The sequence below is a fragment of the Vitis vinifera genome, chromosome 15 (assembly GCF_030704535.1).
Source record: "Vitis vinifera cultivar Pinot Noir 40024 chromosome 15, ASM3070453v1".
Lineage (NCBI taxonomy): Eukaryota > Viridiplantae > Streptophyta > Magnoliopsida > Vitales > Vitaceae > Vitis > Vitis vinifera.
In genome coordinates, this window is record NC_081819.1 from 19,634,231 (window position 1) to 19,647,788 (window position 13,558).

At 27.3% G+C, this 13,558-nt stretch overlaps 1 protein-coding gene across 2 annotated transcripts; it reads left to right on the forward strand.

Moving 5' to 3' along the window:
- The first annotated feature begins 10,602 nt into the window (after positions 1–10,602).
- Positions 10,603–12,154, forward strand: LOC100255716 (protein DMR6-LIKE OXYGENASE 1). 2 transcript variants are annotated; one of them, XM_019225472.2, is made up of 4 exons: positions 10,603–10,880; positions 10,958–11,205; positions 11,303–11,639; positions 11,720–12,154. In XM_019225472.2, the coding sequence occupies exons 1-4, from the start codon at positions 10,659–10,661 to the stop codon at positions 11,960–11,962; spliced, it is 1,050 nt and encodes a 349-aa protein (XP_019081017.1). In that variant the 5' UTR covers positions 10,603–10,658; the 3' UTR covers positions 11,963–12,154. The 2 variants fall into 2 exon arrangements, with proteins under 2 accessions (XP_019081017.1, XP_002267625.1); XM_002267589.5 differs by having other exon boundaries at positions 10,606–10,880; positions 11,303–11,624.
- Positions 12,155–13,558: the final 1,404 nt, after the last annotated feature.

Consider the following 13,558-nt stretch of genomic DNA (forward strand, 5'->3'; position numbering starts at 1 on the left):
AAAATAAAAAAATTAAAGATTTAATAAAATTTAAACAATACTTTAAAAAAAAATTAAAATTAAAACACTTGATAGGTAATTGTCTTAAAAATATTTCTAAACAAAATACTTGAAATAAAAATACTTAAAATAGAAATTTCAAATATTTTTAAACACATTAAAAGTGCGTTTGTGAGTAATTCTAAAAAATATTTATAATATTTCTAACACTTAAAAAAAAGCAAAATTTCAAGTATTTAAAATATTAAAAGTGTTTCCTAAAATCATTACCAAATGGGTTGTAAGAGCTTGTTTAGTAGTAATTTTAAAAAATATTTTTAGAATGCGTTTGACAGTGATTTTAAAAAGTATTTTGCTTTTTTAACACTTAAATTTTTTTTATCTTTCAAATATAAAAAAATCTAAAAGCACTTCCTCAAATCACTACCAAATGTATTCTTAATATTTCTAATATTTAATTTTTTTTTTATGTAAGTATTAGAAATGTTAGAAATGTTTTTTAGAATCATTCACAAACACACTCTAAAAATGCATTTGATAATGATTTTAGAAGTGTTTTTACACTTTCCAATATTTGAAATTTTTTATCTTTTAAGTATTAAAAAAATTAAAAACACTTCTTAAAATCGCTATCAAACACACTCTAATAAGTCAATTTGATAATATTTTTTATAAAACACTTATGAAAAAAAAATGATGGTTATTTAACAAAATTTAGACAATATTTTTAAAATATTGAAAAATTAATTATATTACTTATTTGATAAACATTTAATAATGACTTTTCCAAAAATACTTCTAAAAAAACACTTTTGTTAAAATCATTTTAAATAAAAATACTATTAAACACAATCCAAGTGTTTTCTTTGATAGTGGGTTTTTGGAGAATGACTTATCAAATGCTTTTTCAATAAATATTACAAATAATTTCTTTTACTTTTTTAAAAATATTTTCTAAATTTTGACAGCAAAAAAACAAATATTGGACAAATACAACCACACTATTAGAGAAATGATTTCAAAATTGGCTGCCAAAAACAAATATTTGTCAAGAGAAAACAAAACCTTGAATCACAAAATTTTACAGCCTTGATGATGATGAATCAGCCAGTGATGGTTTTGGTTCCATGACTTGCGTCTAAATACCCTTTTATATGTCAATTGCTCGCCCAAGTTTATATAGTTTTGAGTAGGTAAAAAGATAAGGTACTATATCAAACTTATAACTTAAATGTTCAAGCATTTGATTTGCTAGGTATGTAATGTTTCGTGGAAAAATGGTTGTTGAAAAATAAGTTTTGGTTGCATGTGTGAGGTTGGAAATGGTTAAGTTCCGGTGCAAACCTTGAGATGAGTCAAGGCCATAAGATGAATGCGTAGTGTCAAATGAGTCTAGCCTCATTATAACTTAGCCTTGAATGGTTAAACCCCAAGATAATTGTAAATGAGTGTGACATCAAACCATATAAAAAGGATTAACTTGAACTTATTGACAATTAATTAGTTTTCCAATGAGCTGACGAAGTACTTGATCCTAATAAATAGTATCAAAATTGGGTCATGGATTTGAGTTGTAAGAAATCCAATGAAGATGTAGAGATCCTCGATCTTTAGGGTTTTTATATAAGCTACTATATGATTTGAAAGGGAAGTGAGGACTTGTTGGGAAGGGCCTTGGGTTTCTTTCATAGGCTTGTGACATAGGTTGTATGTCACTTGTCGATATAATGTTTTAGAGTCATTAGCCTTTTATAATGACTTTCCTTAGAACTTTTTAGTTTTAAGTTAGATCTACAACATTTTATCAATAGTTAGGTATTTTTTTCCAATTGGGATTGTTAGGTATATCGAATCCCTCAAGGTAAACTAGGGGTTGTGTGGTATTTTGGTATGATTAGTTTTTGATCTCTCTCTAACCATGTTAGGGAGAGAGATTATTAGGTATGTAACATTGCTTAGTATGGCTAAGCCCTAAGGATTCAAGTTGCGTAATACCCATTATGGAATAAAGATTCTTAGGTACGTAATAATGCTCCCAAAAGTCCTTCGTAAATGATTTACTTATTTATTTATTTTTATGAAAATATGAACTAAAATTAAATGATAAGTGGGTAGGTGGATTAGTGTAAGATAAATTGTTTTGGTTTTAAAACTAGGGATATAATAATTTTTGGTTTTATAACAAAATCTCTTAAGAAAAAGAAAAAAAGGTAAGCATAGGTATAATTGAGTTTTGATCGATCCTAGAGTTGATTCAAATCAATTGATTTTAATTAAATTATAATTAATCGATGGTAATTACATTTGGGTATATTTTATATAAACTATAATAGTTTCTACATAAAAATTATAAACTTATCTTATGTCATTACAATTTATTTTTAAAATTTAAAATAATAATAAAAAATTAAATAAATTTTAAGAGTGATTATATTTTAAGATAAATCTTAAAAAGTTCTTTAATTTTATATAGAACTTATTATCTTTTTTATTTTTTAAAATTAATTAATTATTTTTTTTTAAAAAAAAACATCCAAATGACAAGAGAGAAACTTGTTTTTACACTAAATAGACAAATATAAATTGCATAAAATATGATCTAAAAATATAATAATTCAATCTAGAATATCATCATATAAAAAATCTATTCTAAAACATCACATACTATAGTACAAATATTTTGCATAATAATTCATAAATATTCATAACAATTTTACCTAAAATATTAAATAATTACATGATGATACAAGATTAGATTAGGAGTCTTTTTAAACAATGTGCGTATATTTACTTTTGATTTTATGGTTTTAAAATATTTATAATCCATAAAATTAATCAAAATATTCATTATTTTCACTCTAAATGCATTAATAAAAATAAGACTTTTGAGAAAACCTTAATTTGGGTTTATCGGATTAAATTGCTTTATATATATATATATATATATATGTCTTTTTGCCTAACCCTATAATTTTTGTGGGGGAAGGAGAGTGAACGTGGCTTATCCCTTGAGGTCTAGAATTAGTTACATTACTTCTAAAAATGGAGGACTTCAAGAGACTCAAAACTAGAAAATGCTTTTGAAACAAGGAAATGTAGATTTAAACCGGCGTTTCCATGACCACGTCGAAGTATCATTAAAGTTAATGTTCTTCACCTCAATATATGAAGATGATGAAGTTGTGTATAAATGTTCTAAAAGGTGTATCAAATTTGTAAGAAGCATGTATTTCTTCTTGTAAATGATTGTTATATGAAATATTTTTGGTATACGTGCTATTTTAATATTAGATTGAAAATTGTTAGGAATGTTCTTATAAATATTTTACATAATAAAATAAAAAAATTAAGAGATAATAAGAGATTTATGAAAACTATCCATAAAAAATACATATAGTATGAAAAAAAAAAGGGGGGGAATGAATGATATATAATCCGATTAAATCTCATGATTCGGGGCATAAATATTAGGAAGGATGAAACATGAAATTTAGGATGTATTTAGAGTTAAGTTAAATTAAGTTCTATTTAGATTTAGATTTAAGTTAAAAAAAAAAAACCATTATATCCGCCACAATAAGATGACACACACAAAATGCTAATTTAAAAACTCAAATTTTAAAATAAAATAACAAAAAAATATAAAAAAACTCAGAAACTAATAACAAGACTATAATATTAAGAATTGAAAACACTTATAACATTCCCATACCCATTTTTGCACTCAACATAAATTTTTGATAATTTGTATATCTAGAAAATAAACAATGAAAATAATAAAGACAAGCATGACTATTAAAAAAAGAATAATTATTTAAAAATAAAATCATATATATTGAAGTATTTTTTTAAAATTTTTGATTAATTTAATCCACTTCTCTTAAGTGTCGGCTAAATACATGTAGTCTTTGTTAATTTGAAATTTCATCAAATATCATCCTTATTCTTTTTATTTGTTATTTTCATTAACCTCTTTAGTCACTTAAAATAAAATTGATATTTGAATGAAATTTTAAATCAACGAAGATCAAGTGCATTTAGTTAAAACGTCAGATGAAGTAAAAAAAATTTTTCTTTTAATTGATGAAGAAATTGCTAAGCATTATAAAGATTTTTTTTTTTTATTTAATCCAAGTTGTAGCATGTTGTAATTTTGAGTTATTTTGTGAGTTGATAAAACCAAATGATTTATATCCAAATCAAAATCGAGTTATTACCGATTAACTCCCAAATTTAGGTCAAAATCATGATCGATACAAATATGATTAGATCAAGATGTGTTGGTCCCAATTGATACTTTAATGTGTTGGTCTCGATCGATACTTTGAACCTTATCTTTGTGTGCCCATGTTTTAGTCACATGATCTATATCTAAGTCGGTCTCGATTACTCAATCCTATGGCTTCTTCACTAAAGAGAAGAGGACCTTGTAAGTTGTAACTAGCCCAACCCAAACCCTGTTGGGGCCCAAGTGACGAACTAAAAACCCCACGGCCACCCCACTCGTCTTCCCTTATTGGCGGGCTTTATTCCCCACCTCATGTCCAAATGAAACATCTGGCCTGTATGCATCATTCACACAATCATTTTGATTGGTCATTTATGGCTTAAACACTATCCTCCACTTGTTCAAAAAAATCTGGCCTGCCAAGAAGTTTGGTGCACTTGGGTCATTGTACTCCCTATATTTTTTTTTCCAAGCCCTACGTGCTTCCAAATTGCTCTCAATTGTAAGCTATTACAGCTCCGAGGCATCATTCACTTCATGGTTCAGATATGGTTGGAAGAAAAAAATCTCACTTGGGTTAATCAGTAGTCTGAGGTAGGCAAGTGTGAAGAAAGGAGAAGATTTGGCCCGTGAGTTATAATGCGTCCAAACCAGTCATATCCCAGGGGAACATAGCCGCGTACGACGATAAGAATCATGTACAACTGGCGCGTGTTTAGTGTGCGTTTGAAAGTACTATATTCTAAGTGTAAAAAATATTTTTGAAAAAAAAAAGGTATTTAATAAAAATTTAAAAATAAATTTAATAAATTAAAAAATTAATTATAGTATATTCTAAAAAAAAAGGGGTAAATGTCTAAACAATGTTTCTAAATAAAATATTTTAAATAAAAATACTCTCAAATGTATTAAGTTATTGAACATATGGTTGGTAAAATTTAAAAAATATTATTAAAATGTTAAAAAATTAATTATAAAATGATTTTTCAAAAATACTTTTAAAGAATTCTAAGAACTCATTTTATAATGATTTTATGAAGTGTTTTTAATATTTTTAATACTTGAAAACTTTTATTATTCAAATGTTCGAAATACTAGAAATACTTTTTAAAATCATTTTCAAACACATTGTAAATATATGTTTATTGAAGAATTAATTAATAAATGATTTTTAAAAAAATATTTAAAAATATATATTCTTTTATTAAAAGTATTTTACATAGAAACACTACTAAGCACGTTCAAAGTGTTTTCTTTGAGAGTGCTATTTGAAGGATGAACTATCAAGTGTTTTTCCAATAAATACTACAAATGATTTTTTTTTAATTTCTTAAAAGTACTTTCTAAATGCTGATAAATACTTTATTTTTCTTCAAAAATATTTTTTATGTTAAAAGTATGTTTTCTTCAAAAACATTTTTATTAAAAGTATTTTAAATAGAAATATTACCGCGAACATTAGAAGTGTTTTTTTTAAGAGTGTTAGAGTGTGTTTGACAATAATTTTATAAAGTATTTTTAGTATTTCTTATACTTAAACGATAACATTTTTCAAGTGTAAAAAATACTAAAAACACTTCTTAAAATCACTATTAAATGCATTCTTAGAGTGTGTTTGACAGTAATTGTGAGAAGTGTTTTTAACATTTTTAATGATTGAAAAATAAATATTTTCAAGTATTAGAAAAACTAAAAACATTTCTAAGAATTATTGTCAAACGCACTCTTATTCAGAGAATAAATTATCTAGTGCTTCTCCAATAAATACTATAAATAATTTTTCATTTTTTTAAAGTGTGGGAGGTGAACCTTATGACAAATATGTTAAGGAACATAAATAAAGATCCATTTATATTTATAAGAGAAAAAAAAATACTTAAAAAAAATATAAATTAAAAACAAAAGTATATACCTTCTCATAACGAGAATGTATATAATCTTATTTTGGTTTAGTCTGATATGGCTATGTTATTGAGAGTAGCACTTTTTTTTTTCTAACAACAATAAAAAATCTTTGACGCTTAGTTTCACCCAAGCTTCAATTTGGTATTGGATAGATCACTTAGGTTCGAACTATATTTTCTATATATTTTCCCCAATTCCATTGCTACTACAGGCTTTACGCAATCGATCAAATCAACATTTCATACAATCTTTCACAAAATTCTCAACTAATATTATCAATTAATCAAAATGGTTCATTATTAGATCATGGTATTTAATTCACCAAATACATTATTATAATTTCTAAATTTTGGCAAAATACTTTATTTTTCTTCAAAAATGTTATTTATATTAAAAGTATATTTTCTAATAATACTATCAAACAAAATCCTACATCACTTTGATGAAATCCACCATCAAAACAATCGTACTGAATTTAAGTTCTGAAAAAAAAAACAAAATATCAAAATTTAAGTAGTTAGATATAATTGAATGTATATCCATTGATTATTAAGAACAAAACCAAGAACTAGTATTCTCTAACAAATTTAGCTAGGGTTTAGAAGGGGCACATAACCCCCTGAAAAATAAAAAATTTATCTTTTACAAAGCAACCAACAAGTTAAATATTGCTTTTTGGCTCACATTTGCCCCCTAAAAGCCCTCCTCCTCTCTTTCTAGCTCCGTCCCTGCCAATACTACAACTTCCGAGCCCATAACAGGATGTCATACTGAACCAAGGCTCCAAAAGAATAACCTTGCAAACTACATTTGTTTATAACAAATTTAAGTTACATTTTCAATAGTATCACTATCATCATAAGACTTGTGTTAAGAAATACAACCACACTATTAGAGAGATGATTTCAAATTTGGCTGTGTAAAACAAGTATTTGTCAACATAAAACAAAACTTTGAATCACAAAAGTTTCAAGCCTTGATTTTGTAGTTTTAATTTCGAGTTTTGGGTCAAAATGACCAATTTTTTTAAAAAATTGTAATATCTAACCACTTTTTGAAACTTATGTTCAAATTGACCTCTTTGATGCCACGTAGGCGTCATGTCATTAAAAAATAATTTTTTTCGTCATTTTAGTTAAAGTCGCAATTCCAAGCGAAGCTTTAGTTAATTTTTGTTTAAATTTAAAATTTAATTAAAAATTATTAAATTACAATTTATAATTGAAATTTAAAAAAATGTACTTAAATAATAAATTCTTTATATTTAAATTTAAAAATCTAGTATTACTTCAATAAACATAAATTGATAAATAGAAGATATTATAAATGAATTTTTTATTTATTAATAAATTAATAATCTTAAAATAATAAACTTATATAACATATAAAATTGTATAATTCATTAATTTAAGATATTTAATTTGTTATTTTTTAAGATATTACTTTATTTGTATTATGATAAGTTTATCTTTATTGAAATAATAATATATTTTTAAGTCGCAGTTTATAATTGAAATTTAAAAAATATACTTAAATAATAAATTATTTATATTTAAACTTAAGAATCTAGTATTAGTTCAACAAACATAAATTAATAAATATAAGATATTATAAATGAATGTTTTATTTATTAATAAATTAATAATCTTAAAATAATAAACTTATATAACATATAAATAATATATAAAATTGTATAATTTACTAATTTAAAATATTTAATTTGTTGTTTTTTAAAATATTAATTTATTTGTATTATGACAAATTTAACTTTATCGAAATAATAGTATACTCTTAAGCCGTAGTTGTCATATATAGATTTTTTTACAAAATTAGTTAATGAAATTAATTACAAAAAGTCTACTACAGAATGTAATTTTTAATAGTTTAATTAAAGTTATAAAAAATATCTACTAAACATTAATATAGTGGAAAATAAAAAACATATATAATCTCACATGTCTTCATAAGGAGAGAACCTATGTATAACTAGATTTTTAAATTTAAATATAAATAATTTATTATTTAAGTATTTTTTTTACATTTCAATTATAAATTATAATTTAATAATTTTTAATTAAAAAAAATTAACTAAAACCTCAGTTGGCAACTACAGTTTTAGTTCAAAAATAAAGCCGCAGTTGTCAACTGCGGCTTTAATTAAAATGACGATTTTTTTTTTTTTAATGATATGGTGTTTACGTGGTATCAAAGAGAGACCAATTTGAACATTAATTTTAAAAAGTGGTTAGATGTTACTATTTATTTAAAAAATGTGCCAGACCCAAAACTCTTCGATTTGAAAAATATATCAAGGATTCACGGCCGGAAATCTCAGGATGTGATTAGGCCTTTGAATATATGTCCTTTCACGTCACCTTCATAGTGCAATTTGACAGATGGGAGCAAGAATTTCAAAAGATGATGAGCCCTTTCAAAATTTGAAATCAATTTTACGGGAAGATCGGAGATATGCCTTCCTCCCCTTTCAAACTTTGTACCCGGCCCTTTCCCACGTGGCTTTTGGGACTATGTAGGAATCGGTTCACTCTTCTTTGCTATATCTCGATTTCGTGGTTGGATTAGCCAGCTGCCAGTCAAATATTCTTTTACTATGACATTTTATAGATTCAAGCATCAATTAGCGATGATGATGAAGCATGAATCAGCCAATGATGGTTTTAGTTCCATGACTTGAAAGAGGTTGAATACATATTTCTATGTAAGGAAAATGATATGTTACCACACCCAACTTATACCTTAGATATTTAAGTGTATGATTTATTAGGTATATAATAATGTTGATTCTTGAAAATTGGACTGTCGAAAAATAATTTTGAGATGAGTATGTAAGGCGGGAAATAATTAGGTTTTGCTGTAAGCCTTGAGATGAGTTGTCCAAGCTTCATATGGGTGTATATAAGATGGATTAAGCCTAAATGAATATGACCTCGAACACATAAAAAGGATTAGCTTGACCTTATTAATAATCAATTGATTTTCAAATAAGATAGTTATACCCTCAATTCTAATAAGCGGCATGAGAATTAGTTTATGGGTTTAAATCGAACGAGACCCCATATTGGAAGAGAGATTGTTAGGTATATAACAATACTTCGGATGATTAGGTTTGAAGGTTTCAAGTTGGAAAAGATTTATATCGAAAGAGGAATTGGTAGATATGCAACAGTGGTCCGAATGGTTATACTAAAAGGGAGAAATGCGTAGATTGAATTAAAATAAAAGGAAATGAAATTCAAGCATGAGAAATAAGGTCTAGGTACATAATAATAAGACTATTTATAAAATAATATGAGCTCTTTGGGTATGTGACTATTTCTTATTAGATGATATTTTTTTATAGGATATAATATATATAAGTAAACTATTTTTAATGTTTCCTTTTGTTACAGTGGACATACCTTTAATATAAAGATTAATTGATTAAAATTGATGAAAATATTTTAAATTTATAAAACTATTTTTTCATATTTTTCAATTTGAAGAGTAAGTCATTTTTTATATAAATATTTTTTAATATTTTTATTATTTATCTATGTATTTAAAAATAATGATTATTTTTATAATAAATAAAGGTTGAAGGTACTTTTAACGCAAATAAGTATTTTTTAGATTAGAAAAATGTAACGATCCGCACTGTAGATATTGTCCACGTCCTCACGGCTTTAAAACACGTCTACTTGGTTAAGAGTAGTCTCTACATATATAGCATCAGGAACTTTTTCCCCTATCCGAAGTGGGACATCACAAACACCCCCCATGCAGACATAACGTTCTCGTTGTGTCACATGGGATTGTGGGACCAAATAGACGAAAACCTTTACGGAACCAAATAAATCCCATATTGAGGTTGAGGATCAGTTCTGATACCATTTGTAATGACTCACACTCAATCATATAGATATTCTTCGTTTTAGGCATAAGAAAGTCCTCACGTTTTAAAACGTGTCTACTTGATTAAAAGAAGTTTCTACATATATAACGTCATAAACTTTTTCCCTTATCCATGACACATCACAAAAAATGTGAAAGGATTACTTTTTCGATATGGAAAGATTTCATCCTTATCCCTTAATATGATATGTTAGGGATCCCGACTCCAAGCTGTCGCCTAGATTGACAAAGGGCAGTCTAGAAAAGTGACACCACTTGCGTGACGAAGGAGGCATGACATCACTACTCATGATATCATGACTATTCATGAAAATTTCGTAAGCCATGATGTTTATAGTCTGATAACTAAGCCAAAGCAATACGACATACTTTGAAACAAGGACTTAATCGGGAGCTTCAGTTAGACTCTATTTCATTTTAATTTACTTTATTATCATTATTTTTGGAAGCATTTGAAGTTTACCTCATATATAGTCAATGAACTGACAAATAAATCCGTCCTTATCTCGTGTGCTGAATTAATTACCACCCACAACCTACTGCCTCTATAAATTTATGGGCTCTTCCTCCTGAACAGGCCATCCCTCAGTACAAAGACATTTCTTGGGTAGCCATGGCCAATGCAAAGCTTCTGTTGTCTGACCTTGCATCCAGTATAGACTGTGTTCCTTCAAGATATGTTCGACCCGTGAACGACCGCCCAAACCTTGATGAGGTTCAGTCCTCATTGGATGGCTCCATTCCCCTCATCGACCTCCAAGACCTCCATGGTCCTAGCCGCTCCCATGTTATCAAGCAGATAGCTGAAGCCTGCCAGATTGATGGTTTTTTTCGGGTACATGTCGATATCTGTATTACTCTTGTATCTCTCCTTGCTTTGACATGATTCTTCTTGTTTTTGTTTCTCTCAAGGTCAAGAACCATGGAATACCGGAGAGTGTGATCCATGGCATGTTGAGCATAACAAAGGAGTTTTTCCATTTACCGGAAAGTGAAAGGTTGAAGAACTACTCCGACGACCCTTTGAAGACTATGAGACTCTCTACTAGTTTCAATGTGAAAACCGAGCAGGTGTCCAACTGGAGAGATTTCCTGAGACTCTATTGCTACCCTTTAGAGGATTACATTCAGGAATGGCCCTCCAACCCTCCATCTTTCAGGTATAACTTAATTTTCTAGCAGAGATGTGTAGTTATTGTAATTAGTATATGTACAAGTACTGATAAGATTCTTGTGTGGCCTTGTGGCCTTGCACAGAGAAGTTGTGGCCGAGTATTGCAAGGAGGCTAGAAAATTAGCATTACTACTGCTTGAAGCAATATCCGAAAGCTTAGGACTAGAGAGGAACCACATAGATAAGGCGCTGGGAAAGCACAGCCAGCAGATGGCCCTCAACTACTACCCACCTTGTCCTCAACCAGAGCTGACGTTTGGCTTACCTGGCCATGCTGATCCTAATGCCCTCACAATCCTCCTTCAAGACGATGTGCCCGGTTTGCAGGTGCTCAAAGATGGAAAATGGGTGGCCATCCACCCTATTCCAAATACTTTCATTGTCAACATTGGTGATCAAATCCAGGTGATGGAGACAAAAGTATTAACAAGACAATGTCACATTCTGATATTACAGATCAACAATATCTGATTAATGATTAATCCACTGGATGTTTGCAGGTACTTAGCAATGATTGCTACAAGAGTGCGGTCCATAGGGCCGTGGTGAACTGCCAGAAGGAGAGGATCTCCATTCCAACCTTTTATTGCCCATCACCAGATGCAGTTATAGGACCAGCTCCGGGACTGGTCGACCATGGTCATCCTGCCCTTTACAGGAAATTTACATACAGTGAGTACTTTGGGAAATTCTGGAACAGGGGCCTTGCTACTCAATCCTGCTTGGACATGTTCAAGACGTAGCCATTTATCTGTAGCTTGGGAGTAATTGTAACAAGAACAACAACAAACTCAATAAATTCGACAGATTCCTCCATGAAATTGTCGTATATGAAGCATTAATATGACTTGTTTATTATTGTATATTTGGTGGGTCGACTCATGAGTAGTTGACAGACCCAGATAAACAGATATTCAAGTATACTATTTAGTCTATTTACAGTGCTTTATGGCATGGACCACTCAGTCTGATCATGACTTGAGGGTGGGCGTGAATCACCCTGCTTGCACATGAGGTTGGTTTTGATTCCTTGTCTGCAAAACTCTAAAAAATTTGGTGACCAGTCTAAAGCCCAGATTCATAGAGGTAAGTGGGCATGTGATTTAGACTTTTAGTGGCTGAATATTAAGGGGAACCGATTTGAAAATGAAAGGTTACTGCAGTATGATAATTGGGCCAGGAAAAACGTGCAGAAAAAATTAAAATATTTGATTTTTTTATTTAATTAAAAATAATTTATTGATACTAATCAATATAATTAAATTAAATTTATAATAATAATTTTTTTTAATTATATTGATTGATATCAATAAATTATTTTTTATAATAAAAAAAGTTAAACAATAAAGTTTTTTTAATTATATTAATTGATATTAATAAATTATTTTTAATTAAATATTATAACTTTTTTTATTATAAAAAACAAACATCATTAGAAAATGACATATTATCACATAAAACATGTAACTAAACTTATATACCATTAAATAAATGTACAATAAAATTAAATACATATACAAAATAATAAAAAGACATGTATATTATAAAATATTATATCTTATCGGATATGATATACATATCCTAAGATATTATTTATAATGAGATATGGTATTTTTGAATATTATATTTAATAACTATGGTATTATAAAGTAGTATATGTAATAAGATATGTTATGTTTATATTTAATTTATAAAATAAATTAAAAAATAAAATAAAATATATATTATTTTTTAATATTCGATATGTATTTAAAATAAAAATTATATTGCATTCCAATATTTGTTGTTAAAAAATATAAAATTTATCTTACATTTAACAATATTCATGATTAAAATATTTTAAAATTTATAAATAAAAAATATTTATATATATGTTATTCATTATTATTTTATAAACATTTTTAGTTCTTCTTTGTTAACCACAAATTTAATTTTAATCAAAAATTTTATTTTAAAAAAATTGATAAAAATAAATAAATTTATATATATAACTTAATATTACTATAAAAAGGACAATTAATATATATCATCATTTATTATTCCATATATAATTGAAAATAGGATACGATAAGTGATAAGATACCTTATCTTATCTTAATACTAATTATACATAGAATAAAATATATTATCTTTTTCTTTATCCTATCTTATCTATACAATCAACCAAATTATATATAGAATAAAATATATTATCTTTTCCTTTATCCTATCTTATTTATACAATTAACCAAATATAACTTAAATGATTTGACTATGGATGACAATAGGATGAACTTTGTTTTTTTAAAACTCACCAAATATAACTTAAAGGATTTGACTATGGATGACAATAGGATGAA